Here is a 24779-nt window from a genome sequence, read left to right on the forward strand (position 1 = left end):
AGTTTGCTGATGGCACAAAGATGAGTGGGAAAGCAAATTGCATGGAGGACGTGGAAAGTCTGCAGAGAGATTTGGATAGGCTGAGTGAGTGGGTGAGGATCTGGCAGAAGGAGTATAACATTGACAAGTGTGAGGTTATCCGCTTTGGAAGGAATAATAGTAAAATGGACTATTATTTAAATGGTGATAAATTACAACATGCTACTGTGCAGAGGGACCTGGGGGTCCTTGTGCATGAATCGCAAAAAGTCAGTTTGCAGGTGCAGCAGGTGATCAAGAAGGCAAATGGAATGTTGGCCTTTATCACGAGGGGGATGGAGTATAAAAGCAGGAGGTCTTGCTGCAATTGTACAGGATACTGGTGAGATCACAACTGGAGTAGTGTGCGCAATTTTGGTCCCCTTATTTATGAAAGGATATATTGGCCTTAGAGGGGGTGCAGAGAAGGTTCACCAGGCTGGTAGCGGAGATAGGGGGTTAGCTTATGAAGAGAGATTGAGTGGATTGGGCCTGTACTCATTGGAGTTTAGAAGGCTGAGGGGTGATCTTAAAGTGACATATAAGATAATGAAGAGGCTAGATAGGGCAGAGGCAGAGAGATTCTTTCCACTTAGAAAGGAAATAAGAACTAGAGGATACAGCCTTAAAATAAGGGGGGGTCAGTTTAGAACAGAGTTGAAGAGAAACACTGCGCTGTCATGTGTCATGAAGGCTGCCTTGGAGAACGCTTACCCGAAGATCAGAGGTCGAATGCCCCTGACCGCTGAAGTGTTCCCCAAAGGGAAGAGAACACTCTTGCCTGGTGATTGTCAAGCAGTGTTCATTCATCCATTGCCGTAGCATCTGCATGGTCTCCCCAATGTACATGTTTCAGACATCCTTTCCTGTAGCGTATCAGGTAGACAACGTTGCTGCAAGTGTGTGTACCATGTACTTGGTGGATGGTGTTCTCATGTGAGATGATGGCATCCGTGTCGATGATCCAGCATGTCTTGCAGAAGTTGCTGTGGCATCGTGGTTACGGTTCTCCTGAAGGCTGGGTAGTTTGCTGCGGACAATGGTCTGTTTGAGGTTGTACAGTTGTTTGAAGGCAAGAAGTGGGGGTGTGGGGATGGCCTTGGCGAAATGTTTGTATTCATCAATGACGTGTTGAAGGCTCCGAAGAAGATGTGATAGCTTCTCTGCTCCGGGAAAGTACTGGATGACGAAGGGTACTCTGTCCACCGTGTCCTGTGTTTGTCTTCTGAGGAGGTTGGTGCCATTCTTCACTGTGGCACATCGGAACTGTCGATCAATGAGTCGAGCACCATATCATGTTCTTATGAACAGTCTGGCAGTGTCTGTTGCGACCCTCCTCATCTGAGCAGATCCTGTGTATACGGAGGGCTTGTCTGTAGGGGATGGCTTCTTTAACGTGTTTAGGGTGGAAGCTGGAGAAGTGGAGCATCATGACATTATCTGTGGGTTTGTGGTACAGTGAAGTGCTGAGGTGACTGTCCTTGATGGAGATGCATATCTCCAAGAATGCAACTGATTCTGGAGAGTGGTCCATGGTGAGTCTCATGGTGGGATGGATCTTGTGGATGTCATCATTCAATTGTTTCAGTGATTGTTCACCATGAGTCCAAAAGGAAGAAAATGTCATTGGTTTATCTAGTGTATAGCATTGGTTGAAGATCCTGTGCGGTGAAGAGGTCTTGCTCGAACCTGTGCATGAGATGTTGGCATATTGAGGTACAAATCTGGTCCCATGGCTGTTCCGTGTGTCTGGATGAAAAACTGGTTGTTGCAGGTGAAGACATTGTGGTCCAGGATGAAGCGGATGAGTTGTAAAATTGCATCTGGAGATTGGCAGTTGTCGGTGTTGAGCACTGAGGCAGTTGCAGCAATGCCATCATCATCGTGGGGGATGCTGGTGTAGAGTGTTGAGATGTCCATTGTGACGAGGAGTGCTCCTGGCTCAATTGCTCCATGTGTGCTAAGTTTCTGTAGGAAGTCCGTAGTGATGCAACAAAAGCGGGGGGCTCTTTGTACAATGGGTCTCAGGGTGCCCTCAACGTAGCCGGAGAGGTTCTCGCACAGGGTACTATTGCCCAATTGATGAGACATCTCCACTTTCTTGTGGAAATCGGGATCACCTGACCTGATCACCTCAGACCTAGACTTCACTAAGCATTAGATATCCCTGTCCATCCATGGTTTCCAGTTGGGATATACATGGATTTACTTCTTTGGCACACAGTCTTCTACACACTTACTAATGAAGTCAGTTATTGTAGTGTTGTACTCATTCAGGTTGGTTGCTGAGTTTTTAAATATTGACCAGTCCGTTGACTTGAAGCAGTCCTGTAGAATATCATCTGATTCCTCAGACCAAAACTGCACGACTTTAAATTTAAAGTAAATTTTCATTTAATTCAGCAAGACTGTAATATTCTGCTGGGCAGCAGGATTCATAAAATCCTGGCTTGGGAAATCAAAAGCTGTGTCTCTCTTCAATAAACCGGAGATATTTGCATAGTGACATGTGGAATTTCATTTCAATACAATGTTTCATCTACCAGAACTTCAGTTACAGGGTAGAAGTGATATTAAAAAAATTCCAACATCTTCATCAAAAGTTGGCATCACTACCCTTGACTTTATTGTTGTAAAGTCAGGTTATTATTTACATTTCATGCAAATCTTTATAACCTGACAACTTGATGTGACAGGTGCACGATGACTCAAAAAGTGCAGGAATAAAATTTTTGAAATGTAAAAATAATTCAGTATTTAAGATCAGCCTCAATTTCTAGCTCCACAGCAAAGTTAAAAAATCTCTCTAGAATATATACTGCCTATAACTGGCTAACTTGCCAATTGTGAGAAGATTGGGCGGAAATTTACCGCAAGACTGGGTGGAGAAGTGGCAGATGGAGTTCAACCCAGATAAGTGTGAAGTGGTTCATTTTGGGAGGTCAAATAGGATGGCAGAATATAATATTAATGGTAGGACTCTTGGCAGTGTGGAAGATCAGAAGGATCTTGGGGTCCGAGTTCATAGGACGCTCAAAGCAGCTGCGCAGGTTAAAGCTGTGGTTAAGAAGGCGCGTGGCGCACTGGCCTTCATCAATCGAGGAATTGAGTTTAGGAGTCGAGGGGTAATGTTGCAGCTATATAGGACCCTGGTCACTTGGAGTACTGTGCTCAGTTCTGGTCGCCTCATTACAGGAAGGACGTGGAAGCCATAGAAAGGATGCAGAGGAGATTTACAAGGATGTTGCCTGGATTGGGGAGCATGCCTTATGAGGATAGGTTTGAGGGAGCTCAGCCTTTTCTTCTTGGAGAGGCGAAAGATGAGGGGTGACCTGATCAAGGTATATAAGATGTTGAGAGGTATTGATTGACTGGATAGTCACAGGCTTTTTCCCAGGGCTGAAATGGTTGCCACAAGAGGACACAGGTTTAAGGTGCTGGGGAGTAGGTACAGAGGAGATGGCAGGGGTAAGTTTTTCACTCAGAGTGGTGGGTCCATGGAATGGGCTGCCAGCAATGGTGGTGGAGGCAGATTCAATAGAGCTTTTGAAGAGACTTTTAGATAAGTACATGGAACTTAGAGATTACTAGGTTTCCTATAACCCTCTATCTTACTAAGGTAGGGGTATGCTCGGCACAACTTTGTGGGCCAAAGGGCCTGTGTTGCGCTGTAGTTTTTCTATATTTCTATGGTTCCATTGTAACAGCCCCTCCCCTCAGAGCAATGCAGCTTCAATTAGAAATTCAGCAGAATGAGAAACAGGGAAACAAGTCAATCAGTCATTCTCCATTTGTGAGCACTTTGTTCGAGTTCCAATCGATGGCAACACATCTGTTTTGACTAATTTATTCCAAGTTTAATTTACTATAACAGTGTCTCATAAAGTTCACTATTATGAGATAATTAGACAAGTACTGGGAAATAATTAACCACATACTAATTATAGATAGAGTAACAAATGGCAGGGAGTAAGAAAGCAATAATTCATTGACATGGCTCCACTTTCATCATAAAACACAAAAATAAACATATGAAATAGGACCAGAAGTAGGCCATTCAGCTCCTTGAATCTGTTCCATCATTCAACAATATCATTGCTGATCTGTCTGTGCTTCAAGTTCCACATTCACATCTATCCCTGATAACCTTAGATTCTTGTTCGACAAGGGAATCTATCTACCTCTGCCTTAGACATATTAGGTGATCCTGCTTACACAATCTTTGAGGCAGAGTTCCAAAGTTACACAAGTTTCAGAAAAAAATTCTCATCTCTGAAGCAGACTCTAATTTTAAAACAGCATCCTTTAGTTCTAGATTCACTCACAAGAGGAAACATCCTTTCCATATCTACCTTGTTAAGGCTATTCAGGATCTTACAATCAAGCCAAACCTCACTCTAAACTCCAGTGGAAAGAAGCCTAACCTTTTCTGTACCTGCATACTTTTGTAACTCATGCCTGAGAACACCTAGATCCCTCAGTAGCTGTCACCCTTTGTCCTAAATGAGGCTGACTGTCAATAGTTCTCAAGGCCTCTGACCTCTAGGGACACCTACCCCGGTCATCAAAAGATACGGGCAGCTCATTCAGCAGACTACGTAACCTCAATTTCTACTATTGGAGTTGCATCAAGATATAATGGGCATAAAAGAAAATTTAATTCCTTACGAGAACACAAAGGTGGCATGATTGTGGGAAGAAAGTTTAATTTGTCACATGTTAATGCACATTATATTGTTTTCATGTGTACATCATCATTTCTTGGGACTACCCAAGACTACCTGGCAGCCCTCATATTTGACATGCACTGATGGCTTTAGAAGAGTTAGGGTTATTTGCTTTATTGTGAAGGGAACCACAAGAGTTTCTACATTCAGCTGTTAGTGAATGTTCATGTTATTGTCCAATTTTGCACTCACCAGCCTGTGGGACATGGATATACATGTGGGTTCAGCTGGCCTTTCAAGGAGATGGTCTAAGGATACTCTCAGTGGGAATCATAGAATCCCGACAGTGCAGAAGGAGGCCATTTGGCCTGTCAAGTCTGCACCTACCACAATTCCATCTAGGGCCTATTCCCGTAGCGTAACATGCGCTTCCAAGAGTAATGGAACTCATGATCTTATAAATCATGGAAGGTGCGGAAAGTCTGCAGAGAGATCTGGATAGGCTGAGTGAGTGGGCAAGGACCTGGCAGATGGAGTATAATGTTAGCAAATGTGAGGTTATCCACTTTGGTAGAAATAATAGTAGGAGGGATTACTATTTAAAAGGCGAAAAGCTGCAGCATGCTACGGTGCAGAGGGACCTGGGGGTCCTTGCGCACGAATCGCAAAAACCCAGTCTGCAAGTGCAGCAGGTGATCAAGAAGGCGAATGGAATGTTGGCCTTTATAGCGAGGGGGATAGAATATAAAAGTAGGGAGGTCTTGCTGCAACTGTACAGGGTACTGGTGAGGCCGCAACTGGAGTACTGTGTGCAGTTTTGGTCGCCGCATTTGTGGAAGGATATATTGGCCTTGGAGGGAGTGCAGAGAAGGTTCACCAGGCTGCTATTGGAGATGAGGGCGTTAGCCTATGAAGAGAGACTGAATAGACTGGGTCTGTACTCGGAGTTTAGAAGGCTGAGGGGAGATCTTATAGAGACATACAAGATAATGAAGGGGAAAGATAGGGTAGAGGTAGAGAGATTCTTCCCGCTTAGAAAGGATAGAACTAGAGGGCATAGCCTCAAAATAAGGGGGGGGTGCAGTTCAGATCGGAGTTGAGGAGGAACTTCTTCACTCAAAGGGTGGTGAATCTCTGGAATTCTCTGCCCGTTGAAGTGGTGGAGGCTACCTCGTTGAATATACTTAAGTCATGGGTAGATAGGTTTCTGATAGACAAGGGAATTAAGGGTTACGGGGAGAAAGCGGAACTGATCCACTTCAGATCAGCCATGATCTTGTTGAATGGCAGGGCAGGCTCGAAGGGCTAGATGGCCTACTCCTGCTCCTATTTCTTATGTTCTTAAGTTCTTATGTTAAATTCATAAATATTGCAGGATTTAACTTCTCAATCACAGTAGGCTGATAAATGTAAGTGTGAAACAGATGTTCCACTGCATGTTGGGGATGCTTCATAAGTGTCACCAGCCTGATATTGAGGGGACATCCCTTGTCACCCAACATCCAGCCCTTAATCTGGATTGGGGCATCAAAGAGCTTGAATTACACCAGCTCCCTAGGAAACAAGCACAGACATGCACAATTTTTTGCCTGTGGTGGCAGACCAATTGGAGGTCCAAAGAGTGAAAGACCTTGTGAGTCACAAATATCGCTGGCTGGCTGCAGGGAACTCTAATGACCATGGAGCAGTTGATGACCCCCTTCCAGTGACAGCTGTGAAGCCCAATGCCCTTGCCAAATTACTGTCCTCATCAGTGAATTGATGAATTCATTCACGTGATGGAAGAGAGCACTGGTCACCTCCTTTATGCATCTGTGTGATCCCACAAGTCTTCCAAAGAACCTTGGAAATCACCACTGCCAAAAGAAAATATTAAGCATCACCACTGGGAGAAACTGGTTTGGGGTTTCCACCAAATCCACATGGTTGGAGGTTTTGCTGTACAATCCCAGATATTTCAGTGACCACTTCCAGTGACAGCTTCAGACATCTTTGGCATTGCCTCTCTGACATCTGCAGGTAATTGGTTCTTAACCTGAGAATGTGGTGACTGTGAAGGGTTAATGTTAAATATGCAAACAGACAATCTGCATCAGTGATGTAACATCACATGACAACAGAACATTTTAAGATGTAGGTCTACATGAGACTTCATGTTGAGTCTTGACTATAGTGAGAAGAGTGTTTAATAAAAAGTTACCAGCAGGCTTTCTGACAGCAATCTCTATCAATCTGAATCAAGGTAAATTAGAGCTATGACTCATAATGATGATAACAGACAATGGCAACAGTAAAGCACCCAGTAAATCGCTCAGGTGACTGAAAAAAAACAGTAATCAAAATGACTGCAAAAAAGGGACATTCATGGGAAGAAATGCCAACAAAATTCAAAGTAAAGTCATGGAGGAAGTCTTGACGTGGAAGGCCCGGATCAAACCGGGAAGTGGTAGAATTAACATTGTAGTCAAATACAGAATTGCTTTGAAACTATAGAGAAGCCTGGCAAGCATTATTGCAGATGACAATGATCATACAATGAAGAAATAACAACATATTAAAACGTTATAAAAGGTTTTGATACATATTTTACCATTAGAAGGAACACAAACACAGAAAAAGGTGAAGTTCACTAGGCGTATCAAAAGGTGGGAGAGACCATTATTTACTTTGATTTATATTGATTGTTTAAGTGGTCACGAAGGACACGGGAAATCATCAATAGATCTCCCCATGGACTTTGTGGAGTATGAGTTTCCTTATTAAGTAAGCGGGATCCCACCAAATGAGAAACGAGCAGCAGGACTATTAAACCCACTCTCACACCCTGGACCTAATATTATAGGTCTGGAGCTTAGGACTTGCGTTGGTGTAAGCTGTAGGCACAGCTTTTTCTTTATGTTCAACGTTCAGTTTTAGAGGTGACTTTTATCATATTTTCTTCAACAGAGGGAGAATTTAATGCTATCAAAGGCTGTGCAGTTAACAAAGATGGCAAAAGCACGAAAGCAAAACCATGTATTTATTCAAGGTGACAGGGGGGTTTCATTGCAAAATATTACAAGCAGAGCACAGCTTATAGGACACAGGTAACAGTGCATCCACTCAAAAATTGAGGCAAGAGTGAAGACTTAGTATCCACCATTACTCAATGTTCTTGATGTGGCACGAAGAGTATCCCATCAATAATGCAGAGTGCTATTCCTGTAAAAGAAGAGGCCACAGCAAAGAATTCCTAACTCAGAAATTTGAGAAACTATTTAAACTACATAGCAGTCAAGAAATTAAAGGTGCAAAAGTCAATGAAGGGCCATCTTGGGAGACATTATAGGATCTAATGTCAACTTTTGGAGCTCAGACATTATTATCGACAGATATAAAGCAAACTTCAAATTAGACAATGGAATAGGAGTTCCAGTTCTTTCAGTCCATACCACTCCATGGTCCAGAGACTTTCAGCTGAAGGTCAAAGGACAACTGAACATCACTCTTCACTACAAAGTAAGAGATATCACATAAACTTTGTGCGTGGTGTAAAACCAAACATGTTCATGATCAAGCAGCAAAGCTCACGCAGACCTAAGGCCCATCTATAAATTAGATGAGTTGGAAAGCCAAGACAAAGCAAAGGAAAGGAACACAGAATTTCTAAATTTATTTCGAGGTCATGGGAAGTTGAAAACATCCCATCACATCACACTGAGACCAAATGCCCAACCAGTGTGCTTCTTCATCCCAAGGAAAGTTCCATGCCCACTTTTACAGCAGCTGAAGTGGCAAATAGAGTCAATGCTACATCAGTGAGTAATCTCACCTTTAATGAAACCTATAAATTGATGTTCAGGTATGGTTCCAGTACCAAAAGCAAACAACTCACTGCACATTTGTGTTGACCTCACACAGTAGAAAGGGCAAGCCATCCAATTGCCTCTCTGAACAATAAGGTGGCAAAAGCTAGCAAAAAGCATTTTTTAAAAAAAATCAAAATCAAACTATGCTATATGAATGGGTCAAGGTACAGCTAAGGACATGGGCAGCAGAATTTTGTATAAGCTCAAATTAACAGAATGTAGAAAGGGGAAGTCAGCCACGGAATAGTTTATTTCCACCTGAATAGGAAGACACCATAGAAACATAGAAGATAGGAGCAGGAGGAGGTAATTTGGCCCTTTGAGCCTGCTGTCCCAGTCATTATGATTGTGGCTGATCGTCCAACTCAAAAGCCTAATCCTGCTTTCTCCCCATAATCTTTGATCCCATTCGCTCCAAGTGCTACATCTAGCTGTCTCTTGAATACATTCAATGTTTTGGCATCAACTACTTCCTGTAGTAATGAATTCCACAGGCTCAACACTCTTTGGGAGAAGAAATTTCTCCTCACCTTCGTCCTAAATACCTTCGTCCCTGAATTCTCAGACTGTAAGCCCTGATTTTGGACTCCTAAACCATTAGGAACATCCTCCCTGCATCTAGCCTGTCTAGTCCTGTTAGAATTTTATAAGTCTCTATGCAATTCCCCCCCTCAAAGTTTTATTATTGCCACAAGTAGGCTTATATTAAACACTTCAGTGAAAGTCCCCTAGTCGCCACACTCTGGCGCCTATTCGGGTACACTGAGGGAAAATTTGGCATGGCCAATGCACCTAACCAGCATGTCTTTTGGACTGTGGGAGGAAACCAAAGCATCTGGAGGAAACCTATGCAGACACGGGGAGAATGTGCAGATTCCACACAGACAGTGACCCAAGCTGGGAATCGAACCCAGGTCCCTGGCACGGTGAGGCAGCAGTGCTAACCACTGTGCCATCTTGAACTCCAGCGTAAACAACCCTAACCTAGTCAATCCCTCCTCATATGCCAGTCCCACCATTCCTGGAATCAGCCTAGTAAACCTTTGCTGCACTTCCTCGAGAGCAAGACCATCCTTCCTCAGAAAAGGAGACCAAAACTGCACACAATATTCTAGGTATGGCCTCACCAAGGCCCCCATCAACTGGCTCCCGCTTGTCAACTCTACTAGATTCATCTTCAAAGAATTCCAACAGATTTGTTAAGCATGATTTCCCCTTCATAAATCCGTGCTGACTCTGTCTGATCCTGCCACTGCTTTCTAAATGCTCTGCTGTAAAGTCCTTGATAATGGATTCACGAATTTTCCCCACTGCCAATGTTAGGCTTACTAGTCTATAATTCCTTGTTTTCTCTCTACCTCCCTTTTTGCATATTGGGGTGGCATTAGCTACCCTCCAATCTGCAGAGACCGTTTCAAAGTCTATCGAATCCTGGAAGATGACCACCAATGCATTCATTATTTCAAGAGCCACTTCCTTAACTACTCTGGGATGTAGATTATCAGGCCCTGGGGATTTATCCGCCTTTAATTTCATCAATTTTCCCAGCACCATTTCTCTACTAACATTGAACTCCTTCAGTCTTCCTTCTCACTAAATCTTGCATTCTCCAACATTTCCAGTATCTGATTTGTGTCCTCTTGGTTTGTTTAAGAGATCAGATCCAGAGGAGCAATGAGTTTGAAGTTACTGAGGTTGTAGGGGTCATGTTCACAATCAAAGACTTAGTACATCTGTAAAACCACAGTCAACAACTGAATGAGAACGAAAGAAACTCAGCAAGAAAATAAAGCGTAAGATCATTTAGAAACATGAGAAGTGGCAATGACCTTTAAGGATCTAAATGGTACCAAAATATTTAGCTGAGCTCCTTTGAATAAACTATAAAATTCCCAAGAAATAAAAGGTCATGTCTAATTGCTACCTAACCACATACTAGTGCATTCCTGAATTACTTCCATTCACTGGATACTTTTCTTTCCTCGTAACCTTCTCACTGAATCATAGAAACCCTACAAAAAGAGGCCATTCGGCCCACCGAGTCTGCACTGACCACAAGTCCACACACGCTCCCATATCCCTACATACTTTCCCCACCAATCCCTCTAACCTACACATCTCAGGACACCAAGGGAAATTTTTCAGCATGGTCAATCAACCTAACAAGCAATCTTAATTCTTAATCCTTACACTCCATTTACTTTCCCAATACAACAGCCACCACAAACTGGCAGCACCCACGCTCTGGGACAATATGAAGTATGTTTGCATACAAGCAACAAACCCCAAAGTAGCGATGCACAAGAGAAGCGTGTTCCCCTTCAAACCGGAGTCCCTAAGGTTCCGGAAACTTCCTCTTCCACACAGCCAGGCGAAAGCTCACAAGGGTGAATAAGCTGACACTGTACTCCTTCGCTAAGGTGAGAGATTTACCTGAAGCAGTAGAGTTGATGGTCTGACTGGACAGGAGAGTTGCCATCCTACCGCTCCGCTCCCGCAACTTTCACTTTGAGCAGCGACTATTGTGCCCTGAAGGACAGCTCACTCAGCCAATCAGCTCAGCGAGAGCGGGAGGGGTCAACCAATTAGAATCGGAACTGTGACGGAGCAGCCTGGCAGCCTGAGTGACAGCTGGACTGAAGTGAGAGAGGACCGACAGCGAAACAAGGAGTGAGAGAGGACCTACAGCGAAACAAGGAGTCAGATAGGAACGACAGCAAAACAAGGAGTCAGATAGGAACGACAGCAAAACAAGCAGTGAGAGAGGACCTACAGCAAAACAAGGAGTGAGAGAGGACCTACAGCAAAACAAGGAGTGAGAGAGGACCTACAGCAAAACAAGCAGTGAGAGAGGACCTACAGTGAAACAAGGAGTCAGATAGGAACTACAGCAAAACAAGCAGTGAGAGAGGACCTACAGCAAAACAAGCAGTGAGAAAGGACCTACAGGAAAACAAGCAGTGAGAGAGGACCTACAGCAAAACAAGCAGTGAGATAGGAACTACAGCAAAACAAGCAGTGAGAGAGGACCTACAGCAAAACAAGCAGTGAGAGAGGACCTACAGCAAAACAAGGAGTCAGATAGGAACTACAGCAAAACAAGCAGTGAGAGAGGACCTACAGCAAAACAAGGAGTGAGAGAGGACCTACAGCAAAACAAGGAGTCAGATAGGACCTACAGCAAAACAAGCAGCGAGAGAGGACCTACAGCAAAACAAGGAGTGAGACAGGACCTAGAGCAAAACAAGGAGTCAGATAGGAACTACAGCAAAACAAGGAGTCAGATAGGACCTACAGCAAAACAAGCAGTGAGATAGGAACTACAGCAAAACAAGCAGTGAGAGAGGACCTACAGCAAAACAAGCATTGAGAAAGGACCTACAGGAAAACAAGCAGTGAGAGAGGACCTACAGCAAAACAAGCAGTGAGATAGGAACTTCAGCAAAACAAGCAGTGAGAGAGGACCTACAGCAAAACAAGCAGTGAGAGAGGACCTACAGCAAAACAAGGAGTCAGATAGGAACTACAGCAAAACAAGCAGTGAGATAGGACCTACAGCAAAACAAGGAGTGAGAGAGGACCTACAGCAAAACAAGGAGTCAGATAGGAACTACAGCAAAACAAGCAGTGACAGAGGACCTACAGCAAAACAAGGAGTGAGAGAGGACCTACAGCAAAACAAGGAGTCAGATAGGAACTACAGTAAAACAAGGAGTCAGATAGGACCTATAGCAAAACAAGCAGTGAGATAGGAACTACAGCAAAACAAGCAGTGAGAGAGGACCTACAGCAAAACAAGCAGTGAGATAGGAACTACAGCAAAACAAGGAGTGAGAGAGGACCTACAGCAAAACAAGGAGTCAGATAGGAACTGCAGCAAAACAAGCAGTGAGAGAGGACCTACAGCAAAACAAGGAGTGAGAGAGGACCTACAGCAAAACAAGGAGTCAGATAGGAACTACAGCAAAACAAGCAGTGAGAGAGGACCTACAGCAAAACAAGGAGTGAGAGAGGACCTACAGCAAAACAAGGAGTCAGATAGGAACTACAGCAAAACAAGCAGTGAGAGAGGACCTACAGCAAAACAAGGAGTGAGAGAGGACCTACAGCAAAACAAGGAGTCAGATAGGAACTACAGCAAAACAAGGAGTCAGATAGGACCTACAACAAAACAAGCAGTGAGAGAGGACCTACAGCAAAACAAGTAGTGAGAGAGGACCTGCAGCAAAACAAGCAGTGAGAGAGGACCTACAGTGAAACAAGGAGTCACATAGGAACTACAGCAAAACAAGCAGTGAGAGAGGACCTACAGCAAAACAAGCAGTGAGAGAGGACCTACGGCGAAACAAGGAGTCAGATAGGAACTACAGCAAAACAAGCAGTGACAGAGGACCTACAGCAAAACAAGCAGTGAGAGGGGACCTACAGCAAAACAAGGAGTCAGTTAGGAACTACAGCAAAAAAAGCAGTGAGTAGGACCTACTGCAAAACAAGCAGTGAGAGAGGACCTACAGCAGAACAAGGAGTCAGATAGGAACTACAGCAAAACAAGGAGTCAGATAGGACCTACAGCAAAACAAGCAGTGAGATAGGAACTACAGCAAAACAAGCAGTGAGAGAGGACCTACAGGAAAACAAGCAGTGAGAGAGGACCTACAGCAAAACAAGCAGTGAGAGAGGACCTACAGCAAAACAAGCAGTGAGAGAGGACCTACAACAAAACAAGCAGTGAGAGAGGACCTACAGCAAAACAAGGAGTCAGATAGGAACTACAGCAAAACAGGCAGTGAGAGAGGACCTACAGCGAAACAAGGAGTCAAATAGGAACTACAGCAAAACAAGCAGTGAGAGGGGACCTACAGCAAAACAAGGAGTGAGAGAGGACCTACAGCAAAACAAGGAGTGAGAGAGGACATACAGCAAAACAAGGAGTGAGAGAGGACCTACAGCAAAACAAGCAGTGAGAGAGGACCTACAGCAAAACAAGCAGTGAGAGAGGACCTACAGCAAAACAAGCAGTGAGAGAGGACCTACGGCAAAACAAGCAGTGAGAGAGGACCTACAGCAAACCAAGGAGTCAGATAGGAACTACAGCAAAACAGGCAGTGAGAGAGGACCTACAGCAAAACAAGCAGTGAGATAGGAACTACAGCAAAACAAGGAGTCAGATAGGAACTACAGCAAAACAAGCAGTGAGAGAGGACCTACAGCAAAACAAGGAGTCATATAGGAACTACAGCAAAACAGGCAGTGAGAGAGGACCTACAGCAAAACAAGGAGTCAGACAGGAACTACAGCAAAACACGCAGTGAGAGAGGACCTACAGCAAAACAAGCAGTGAGAAAGGACCTACAGCAAAACAAGCAGTGAGAGAGGACCTACAGCAAAACAAGCAGTGAGAGAGGACCTACAGCAAAACAAGCAGTGAGAGAGGACCTACAGCAAAACAAGCAGTGAGAGAGGACCTACGGCAAAACAAGCAGTGAGAGAGGACCTACAGCAAAACAAGGAGTCAGATAGGAACTACAGCAAAATAGGCAGTGAGAGAGGACCTACAGCAAAACAAGCAGTGAGATAGGAACTACAGCAAAACAAGGAGTCAGATAGGAACTAATGCAAAACAAGCAGTGAGAGAGGACCTACAGCAAAACAAGGAGTCATATAGGAACTACAGCAAAACAGGCAGTGAGAGAGGACCTACAGCAAAACAAGGAGTCAGACAGGAACTACAGCAAAACACGCAGTGAGAGAGGACCAACAGCAAAACAAAGAGTCAGATAGGAACTACAGCAAAACAGGCAGTGAGAGAGGACCTACAGCAAAACAGGCAGTGAGATAGGAACTACAGCAAAACAGGCAGTGAGAGAGGACCTAGAGCAAAACAAGCAGTCAGATAGGAACTACAGTAACACAGGCAGTGAGATAGGAACTACAGCAAAACAGGCAGTGAGAGAGGAACCACAGCAAAACAGGCAGTGAGATAGGAACTACAGCAAAACAAGCAGTGAGATAGGAACTACAGCAAAACAAACAGTGAGAGAGGACCTACAGCAAGACAAGCAGTGAGAGAGGACCTACAGCAAAACAAGCAGTCAGATAGGACCTACAGCAAAACAAGGAGTGAGACAGGACCTACAGCAAAACAAGCAGTCAGATAGGAACTGCAGCAAAACAGGCAGTGAGAGAGGACCTACAGCAAAACAAGCAGTCAGATAGGAACTACCGCAAAACAGGCAGTGAGAGAGGACCTACAGCAAAACAAGCAGGGACATAGGAACTGCAGCAAAACAGGCAGTGAGAGAGGACCTACAGCAAAACGAGCAGTGAGATAGGAACAACAGCAAAACAGGCAGTGAGAGAGGACCTACAGCAAAACAGGCAGTCAGATTGGAACTACAGCAACATGGGCAGTGAGATAGTAACTACAGCAAAACAGACAGTCAGATAGGAACTACAGCAAAACAGGGAATCAGATAGGAACTACAGCAACACAGGCAGTCAGGTAGGAACTGCAGCAGAACAGGCAGTCAGATAGGAACTACAGCAGAACAGGCAATCAGATAGGAACTACAGCAGAACAGGCAGTCAGATAGGAACTACAGCAGAACAGGCAGTCAGATAGGAACTACAGCAGAACAGGCAGTTAGTTATGAACTACAGGAAAACAGTCAGTGAGATAGGAACTACAGCAGAACAGGCAGTCAGATAGCACCTACAGCAAAACAAGCAGTGAGATAGGAACTAAAACAGAACAGGCAGTGAGAGAGGACCTACAGCAAAACAAGCAGTCAGATAGGAACTACAGCAAAACAAGCAGTGAGAGAGGACCTACAGCAAAACAAGCAGTCAGATAGGACCTACAGCAAGACAAGCAGTGAGAGAGGACCTACAGCAAAACAAGCAGTCAGATAGGAACTGCAGCAAAACAGGCAGTGAGAGAGGACCTACAGCAAAACAAGCAGTCAGATAGGAACTACCGCAAAACAGGCAGTGAGAGAGGACCTACAGCAAAACAAGCAGGGACATAGGAACTGCAGCAAAACAGGCAGTGAGAGAGGACCTACAGCAAAACGAGCAGTGAGATAGGAACAACAGCAAAACAGGCAGTGAGAGAGGACCTACAGCAAAACAGGCAGTCAGATTGGAACTACAGCAACATGGGCAGTGAGATAGTAACTACAGCAAAACAGACAGTCAGATAGGAACTACAGCAAAACAGGGAATCAGATAGGAACTACAGCAACACAGGCAGTCAGGTAGGAACTGCAGCAGAACAGGCAGTCAGATAGGAACTACAGCAGAACAGGCAGTCAGATAGGAACTACAGCAGAACAGGCAGTCAGATAGGAACTACAGCAGAACAGGCAGTCAGATAGGAACTACAGCAGAACAGGCAGTTAGTTATGAACTACAGGAAAACAGTCAGTGAGATAGGAACTACAGCAGAACAGGCAGTCAGATAGCACCTACAGCAAAACAAGCAGTGAGATAGGAACTAAAACAGAACAGGCAGTGAGAGAGGACCTACAGCAAAACAAGCAGTCAGATAGGAACTACAGCAAAACAAGCAGTGAGAGAGGACCTACAGCAAAACAAGCAGTCAGATAGGACCTACAGCAAAACAAGCAGTGAGAGAGGACCTACGGCAAAACAAGCAGTGAGATAGGAACTACAGCAAAACAGGCAGTGAGGGAGGAACTACAGCAAAACAGGCAGTCAGATAGGAACTACAGCAAAACAGGCAGTGAGAGAAGACCTACAGCAAAACAAGCAGTGAGATTGGAACTACAGCAAAACAGGCAGTGAGAGAGGACCTACAGCAAAACAGACAGTCAGATAGGAACTACAGCAGAACAGGCAGTCCGATAGGAACTACAGCAACACAGGCAGTCAGATAGGAACTACAGCAACACAGGCAGTCAGATAGGAACTACAGCAAAACAAGCAGTGAGATAGGAACTACAGCAAAACAGGCAGTGAGATAAGACCTACAGCAAAACAAGCAGTGAGATAGGAACTACAGCAAAACAGGCAGTGAAATAGGAACTACAGCAACACAGGCAGTCAGATAGGAACTACAGCAAAAGTGGCAGTCAGATAGGGACTACAGCAAAACAGGCAGTCAGATAGGAACTACAGCAACACAGGCAGTCAGATAGGAACTACAGCAGAACAGGCAGTCAGATAGCACCTACAGCAAAACAAGCAGTGAGATAGGAACTAAAACATAACAGGCAGTGAGAGAGGACCTACAGCAAAACAAGCAGTCAGATAGGAACTACAGCAAAACAAGCAGTGAGAGAGGACCTACAGCGAAACAAGCAGTCTGATAGGAACTACAGCAAAACAGGCAGTGAGATAGGACCTACAGCAAAACAAGCAGGGACATAGGAACTGCAGCAAAACAGGCAGTGAGAGAGGACCTACAGCAAAACAAGCAGTGAGATAGGAACTACAGCAAAACAAGCAGTGAGATAGGAACTACAGCAAAACAGGCAGTGAGAGAGGACCTACAGCAGAACAAGCAGTCAGATAGGAACTACAGCAAAACAAGCAGTGAGATAGGACCTACAGCAAAACAAGCAGTGAGATGGGAACTACAGCAAAACAGGCAGTCAGATAGGAACTACAGCAAAAGTGGCAGTCAGATAGGGACTACAGCAAAACAGGCAGTCAGATAGGAACTACAGCAACACAGGCAGTCAGATAGGAACTACAGCAAAACAGGCAGTCAGATAGGAACTACAGCAAAACAGGCAGTCAGATAGGAACTACAGCAACACGGGCGGTGAGATAGGAACTACAGCAAAACAGGCAGTCAGATAGGAACGACAGCAAAATAGTCAGTCAGGCAGGAACTACAGCAGACCAGGCAGTCAGGTAGGAACTGCAGCAGAACAGGCAGTCAGGCAGGAACTACAGCAGAACAGGCAGTCAGATAGAAACTACAGCAGAACAGGCAGTCAGATAGGAACTACAGCAGGATAGGCAGTCAGATAGGAACTACAGCAGAACAGGCAGTCAGTTATGAACTACAGCAAAACAGGCAGTGAGATAGAAACTACAGGAGAACAGGCAGTCAGATAGGAACTACAGCAAAACAGGCAGTTAGATAGGAACTACAGCAACACAGGCAGTGAGATAGGAACTGCACCAAAAACAGGCAGTCAGATCAGAAATGTGCCACACAGTGAGATGGGAACTACAGCAAAACAGGCAGTGAGATAGGAACTACAGCAAAACAGGCAGTGAGATAGGAACTACAGCAAAGCAAGCAGTGAGATAGGAATACAGCAGGATAGACAGTCAGATAGGAACTACAGCAACACAGCCAGTGAGATAGGAACTGCACCAAAAACAGGCAGTCAGATCAGAAATGTGCGAAAACAGTGAGATGGGATCTACAGCAAAACAGGCAGTGAGATAGAAACTACAGGAGAACAGGCAGTCAGATAGGAACAACAGCAAAACAGGCAGTTAGATAGGAACTACAGCAACACAGGCAGTGAGATAGGAACTGCACCAAAAACAGGCAGTCAGATCAGAAATGTGCCACACAGTGAGATGGGAACTGCAGCAAAACAGGCAGTGAGATAGGAACTACAGCAAAGCAGGCAGTGAGATAGGAATACAGCAGGATAGACAGTCAGATAGGAACTACAGCAAAACAGGCAGTGAGATATGAACTACAGCAAAACAGGCAAGTGAGATAAGAACTACAGCAAAACAGGCAGTGAGATAGGAACTACAGCAAAGCAGGCAGTGAGATAGGAACTACAGCAAAGCAGGCAGTGAGATAGGAATACAGCAGGATAGACAGTCAGATAGGAACTGCAGCAAAACAGGCAGTGAGATAGGAACTACAGCAAAACAGGCAGTGAGATAGGAATACAGCAGGATAGACAGTCAGATAGGAACTACAGCAAAACAGGCAGTGAGATATGAACTACAGCAAAACAGGCAAGTGAGATAAGAACTACAGCAAAACAGGCAGTGAGATAGGAACTACAGCAAAGCAGGCAGTGAGATAGGAACTACAGCAAAGCAGGCAGTGAGATAGGAACTACAGCAAAGCAGGCAGTGAGATAGGAACTACAGCAAAACAGGCAGTGAGATAGGAACTACCGCAAAACAGGCAGTGAGATAGGAACTACAGCAAAGCAGGCAGTGAGATAGGAATACAGCAGGATAGACAGTCAGATAGGAACTACAGCAAAACAGGCAGTGAGATATGAACTACAGCAAAACAGGCAAGTGAGATAGGAACTACAGCAAAACAGGCAAGTGAGATAGGAACTACAGCAAAACAGGCAGTGAGGAAGGAACTACAGCAAAACAGGCAGTGAGATAGGAAGTACAGTAAAACAGGCAGTGAGATAGGAACTATACCGAAACAAGCAGTGTGATAAGAACTGCAGCAAAACAGGCAGTGAGATAGGAACTACAGCAAAACAGGCAGTGAGATAGGAACTACGGCAAAACAGGCAGTGAGATAGGAACTGCACCAAAAACAGGCAGTCAGATAGGAACTGCACCAAAACAGTGAGATGGGAACTACAGCAAAACAGGCAGTGAGATAGGAACTACAGCAAAACAGGCAGTGAGATAGGAACTACGGCAAAACAGGCAGTGAGATAGGAACTGCACCAAAAACAGGCAGTCAGATAGGAACTGCACCAAAACAGTGAGATGGGAACTACAGCAAAACAGGCAGTGAGATAGGAACTACAGAAAGACAGGCAGTGAGAAAGGAACTACAGCAAAACAGGCAGTGAGGTGGGAACTGGAACAAATCAGGCAGTGAGATAAGAGCTACAGCAAATGAGGCACTGAGATAGAGAATGCAGCGAAACAGGCAGTGAGATAGAAACTACAGCAAAACAGGCAGTGAGGTGGGAACTGGAACAAATCAGGCAGTGAGATAAGAGCTACAGCAAATGAGGCACTGAGATAGAGAATGCAGCGAAACAGGCAGTGAGATAGGAACTACAGCAAAACGGGCAGTGAGAGAGGAACTACAGCAAAACAGGCAGTGAGATAGGAACTACAGCAAAACGGGCAGTGAGATAGGAACTACAGCAAAACAGGCAGTGAGATAGGAACTACAGCAAAACGGGCAGTGAGATAGGAACTACAGCAAAACCAGCGGTTAGATAGGAACTACAGTAAAACTTGCAGTGAGATAGGAACTACAGCAAAACGGGCAGTGAGATAGGAACTACAGCAAAACGGGCAGTGAGAGAGGACCTACAGCAAAACAGGCAGTGAGATAGGAACTATAGCAAAACAGGCAGTGAGATAGGAACTACAGCAAAACGGGCAGTGAGAGAGGACCTACAGCAAAACAGGCAGTGAGATAGGAACTACAGCAAAACAGACTGTGAGATAGGAACTACAGCAAAACAGGCAGTGAGCTAGAAAGTACAGCAAAACAGGCTGTGGGATATGAAGTCCAACAAAACAGGCAGTGAGGTAGGAACTGCAGCAAAACACACAGTGAGATAGGAACTATAGCAGAACAGGTAGTGAGATCGGAATTATAGCAAACGGGCAGTCAGATGGGAATGACAGCAAAACAGGCAGTAAGAATGCTGCAGTGTTCATTCATCCATTGTCGTAATGTCTGCATGGTCTCCCCAATATACAAGCCTCGGGACATCCTTGATACACGATACATACTCTTGAAACTCGGCCAACGTTGTTTACCTGATACGCTGCAGGAAAGGATGTCCCGAGGCTTGGTACACTGGGGAGACTGTGCAGATGTTATGACAACGGATGAATGAACACCACTCGACAATCGCCAGGCAAGACTGTTCTCTTCCTGTTGGGGAACACTTCAGTGGTCATGGGCATTCAGCCTCTGATCTTCAGGTAAGCGTTCTCCAAGGCGGCCTTCACGACACACGACAGCGCAGAGTCGCTGAGCAGAAAGTGACAGCCAAGTTCCGCAAACATGAGAATGGCCTCAACTGGGATTTTGGGTTCATGTCACACTATCTGTAACCCCCACAACTTGCCTGGACTTGCAAAATCTCCTGAACTTTCCTGTCTGGAAACAATACAAATCTCTTTAAACTGTGCTTAAAGCTCTTTCCACTCACATTGTCTGTATCTTTAAGAATTGATTAGCTGTAAAGACTCACATTCCAATCATTATACATGTAAATTGAGTTTGCGTCTTTGTGTCCTTTTTATGATCAGAATTCCCAGCCACCTGACGAAGGGACAGGCTATCCCGAAAGCTTGGGGCTCTTGCTACAAATAAACCTGTTTGGACTTTAAACTGGTGTTGTGGGATTTCACTCAGGGTGTCACCAGCCTTTCTGAATCCCCCCCATCCTGATGCTGTGGTTTCTCCTGAGCAGTGGGCAGAAGAGGGTGACATATTGTCACCAAATCCAAGGCCCCTAGAGGATGCCTACCAAGGGCATCTCAGGTCAGAGAGTGCAGTCATCAGCAGGCTGCCTCTACCTCCAATGATAAATCTGGGGACAAATGTAGAAGGAGTGGGAGGGAATGAAAGGAGAGGACCACTAAGTAGGCAAGTTGAAGTTTCACAGCTGTAGTTAGTGGGAAGGGGGCCACCAATTGTCCATCACTGCTAATAAACACGTCACCTCCATACCAACTGACCCATCAATTTAACATCTGTCCCTTAGGGAGGGGGAATCAGGGAGGGGAGAGAGACTATGCCAACTGTTTGGACCTCAGACTTTCCCACAGTGTCTCTGCACTCATTCCTAATTGCGAGTATTTGAGATCAACAGGGTTAAACATCTGCCTTTGACACAATCACCTGTTCTTGACCTCTCATGCTTAAGCCTACCCACCCAAACTCCTTACTATTATGTGGAATCGAATGAAGCCCTTGCTCCAATGATGATGCATCAAGAGGAATGTGGACTGTCAACAGGAAGGCTGGAGTCAGACTTGAGATGCTGAGGAACACCACAGCTTTCCTCACATTGAGCTAACATCACCCTCCAGCCTTATGATGAGACCTACTGGCACTGCCAATGTCCGTCACCCTGGTATGATGCCAAGTTGACCTTTGGAGGGGTGACGGGGAGTAATGTCATCTGAGTGGTGTGTCACTTCCTTAAGCACTCTGGGAGACAGATTATCAGGCCCTGGGAATTTATTAGCCTTCAATCCCATTAACTTCCCAACCATTTCCCTACTAATACTGATTTCCTTCAGTTCCCCCCCTCATTAAACCCCAAAATTTCTAGAATCTTACTTGTACCCACCTTTACGAAGACAGAAGCATGTATTTTGTCATCGGCCATTTCTTTGTTCCCCATTATAATTTCCTTTAGTTCTGATTCTAAGGGACCTACATTTGATCTTCATCAATCATTTTCTCTTCATATTCCGATAGAAATTTTTACAGTCAGTTTTTGTTTCCTTTCATATTCTTATTTTTCCCATCTGAATCAATCCCTTGGTCCTCCTTTGCTGACGGTTCCCAATCCTCAGATCAGCTATTTTTTCTGGCTAATTCGTATGCCTCTTCCTTGGATCCAATACCATCTCTAATTTCCGTGGACTGGATACTATTTTCATTTTCAATGCCAAATTACCAGCTCGTAAACAAGTAAAAATAAATAAATAAAAATCAAGTACCTTGAGACACCAAAGTGTCAGTGGGGAACAGTTACATTTTTTAGGCTGCTACTTCACAGCCATTTTTGGCAATACATTCCCAGATTCAGGAGAAGTTGGAGTGTCTCAATGGATCACATGAGTTGAAAGAACTGAATTGCCTGGTGTATGCCACTGTATTACACAGGCCTGAATGTCCCCAGTCCGAATCACACGTAGACCGAGCTGATCTCAGCAAAGACAGCTGTTGATGGACTGACTGCTCTGCTGTATGAAAAACATGACTGAGGCTATTCAGCCCACAACAGGCTGATTTGTCCCTGCATTTGCTGCTGATAGGCCGAGCCTTGTGGCATTTCCCTGTGTTAAGGGAATTGCTGGCAAAATGGTGTCAGGGTACAAGAAAATTCACAAATAGATTCTTATCTTTCTGGAATAAAATAACGTTCAGAACTGGGAAAGGCATTCCAGCCCATCTGACAGGTTCCAATATCTTTAAGATATCTTACCACACAGTTCTTCTTATATTTCTCAGTCAAATTTTTGTCCAGGTTCTCCTGACTCTTAAACCTTTGGTACGTGAGCCCTAAATGCTTCCCCTGACAGCTTATCCCCATACATTCACCAAGCAGTCAATCTAAATTGTCCTTTCAGACTTCCTCAATTTAAAGCGAATTTGAGGTTACAAAATCTATGACTGTGTTAAATCAATCGAGGTTAGGAAAGAAAAATGTTAACTGAGATAAATTTGACAAATCTTTTTAAAACTGGAGAAGGAGAATCATGTTGAGTTTTAGAATTAAAATTCAAATCATACAAGATAAACAACTGCAGATCATGTTTGCATTCAAATATATTTGCTCTAATTAACTAAAATCTAAGCGTATTAGTTACCTTCACAAATTATTTTCAGACTCATTATTGTCAGTGTCATCATTGTATTCCTTCAACCACTTACCTTGTTGGCAATGGTGGCAATGTACTGATCCTTACAGCATCCCCAGCCATCCAAACAGAGCTCCTATTTTACTGTTTTACCTCAGTTGAATGATGTGAAACAAAAGTAATTGAAAATATAGTTGCAACAAGGAGTGACATCGATGTGTTGACAAATATTTGAAGAAAAGTGGCAAGGTTGAGACTGCGACCTTGGGTTCTCAGCTAGGAACCACTACAGAGAATTGAGTTTATTTTAAATTGAGAAAAGAATACTGATAGGAAATATAATCCAGGGATAAAATGTTGAGAAACACAGCTGTTGTATAAAGCAGGCTTGAGCAGAACTAAATTAAATATGGAAGGTCAAATTGCAATGATAAATACACCTCCCCCCCACCCCACAACCTGGGCAACAGTCAAGTTGAATGTGGCTGTGCCTGTATTTGCAGGTTCAGCTCATTTAAACTTAATATGTCTCAGACACAGACACAGCCTGGAAATACATTGCATCTGGAAATGGGAACAAAATATTAACTGCTTCTGCCAGCTTCAGAAACCCAGTTGAGGCCCAGACTTGCTTTCCAGCAGCTGCTTTGAGAACTAACTTGTCCTGAAAATGTGCTTTTTGCTTTTTGTTAATTCTAGCCTCAGGAAGTGGATCTCTTTTAGCTAAACTCAGATTAATTCAATCGCCTTGATTAGATTATGTTCATTGTCAGCTAAAATGTTCAAACTAAACTTAATTTTCTAAAGTGTTATAGGAATTCTCCCCAAAAATAGCGTGGAGGAAACAGGAGTGGTTTGCACCAGTTTTATAGGTGTGCTTCTTCACTGCGGGCAAAGAAAGAGTTTCCACATGAATCTTCAGGCATGTGGCCCGCCGAAAGTGGCCCACAGCCTGTCATGCCTGGAGGATGGTAGTGCAGAGACCAGCCTTATGCTTCACCAAGAGAAGGCTAGGATGGCTGCTGGATTCCATAGAAGAGAGGTAGGCCATCCTGTACCCCCCAAGAGGGCAGATGACCCGGAAGCAGGGACGGAAATGTGGCCTGGAATGCAGTGGCCATGGCAGTCATAGCCTACAGCCTGACACTGAGGACTGGTGACAGAAGAAAATGAACAACTCATTTAGGCAGCAAGGGTAAATATGCACCCTTCTGGTCCTGGCATCAGTCCCTTCTATTGCACCTGGACTGCGCACCTCAATCCATTCCCTGACATGCCATGGTTGTCCCGAACCCGACCCCCAGCATCATCCTCAAATTCCTATGGCATCCTGCACCCCCAGCCCCCCACATCACAACCCCTGCCTGGTGAGGCATGCTGCCAAAAAATGCCACTTGTTCCACCACTCCCAATACAGAAGGGAACGAGAGAAGACAACAGGGGGTATTGCTGAGCTGCGGCTCCTGCGCCCCCTTCAAGGAGCATGCAATGGAGCCGCATGAGACGGCTGTGAGCAACAGTGAGGTTGGCGTGTGGAACAGAAGCAAGGACCCATAAAACCGTCATCCATATCACCTGTCTCGAGTAAGTTCTAGGATACCCAGATACTTGTCCCACCCTTGTACTGAGCAATGTGACTTCTCCTCCAGGAGCAACACCCAATGAGGCTGGGCCCTCAGAACTCAACAACCCCCCCTCCTCCCCCATGACCCCCACCAGCATCTCAGAAGGAAACTCTGAGGAAGGCATTGGC

At 44.7% G+C, this 24779-nt stretch overlaps 1 protein-coding gene across 3 annotated transcripts in view; it reads right to left on the minus strand.

Annotated features, from left to right (window-relative positions):
• LOC145353999 (inactive ubiquitin thioesterase OTULINL-like) overlaps positions 1–11076 on the minus strand; it is a 59562-nt gene extending 48486 nt beyond the window's left edge. For all 3 annotated transcript variants that reach the window (XM_080205089.1, XM_080205081.1, XM_080205072.1), the window contains exon 1: positions 10967–11076. In XM_080205089.1, the coding sequence (XP_080061215.1) occupies positions 10967–11012 (46 nt within the window). In that variant the 5' untranslated portion in view covers positions 11013–11076. The remainder of the gene's footprint in view (positions 1–10966) is intronic.
• Positions 11077–24779: the final 13703 nt, after the last annotated feature.

Source organism: Carcharhinus amblyrhynchos, chromosome 2 (genome assembly GCF_965287045.1).
Source record: "Carcharhinus amblyrhynchos chromosome 2, sCarAmb.v2.hapA, whole genome shotgun sequence".
Lineage (NCBI taxonomy): Eukaryota > Metazoa > Chordata > Chondrichthyes > Carcharhiniformes > Carcharhinidae > Carcharhinus > Carcharhinus amblyrhynchos.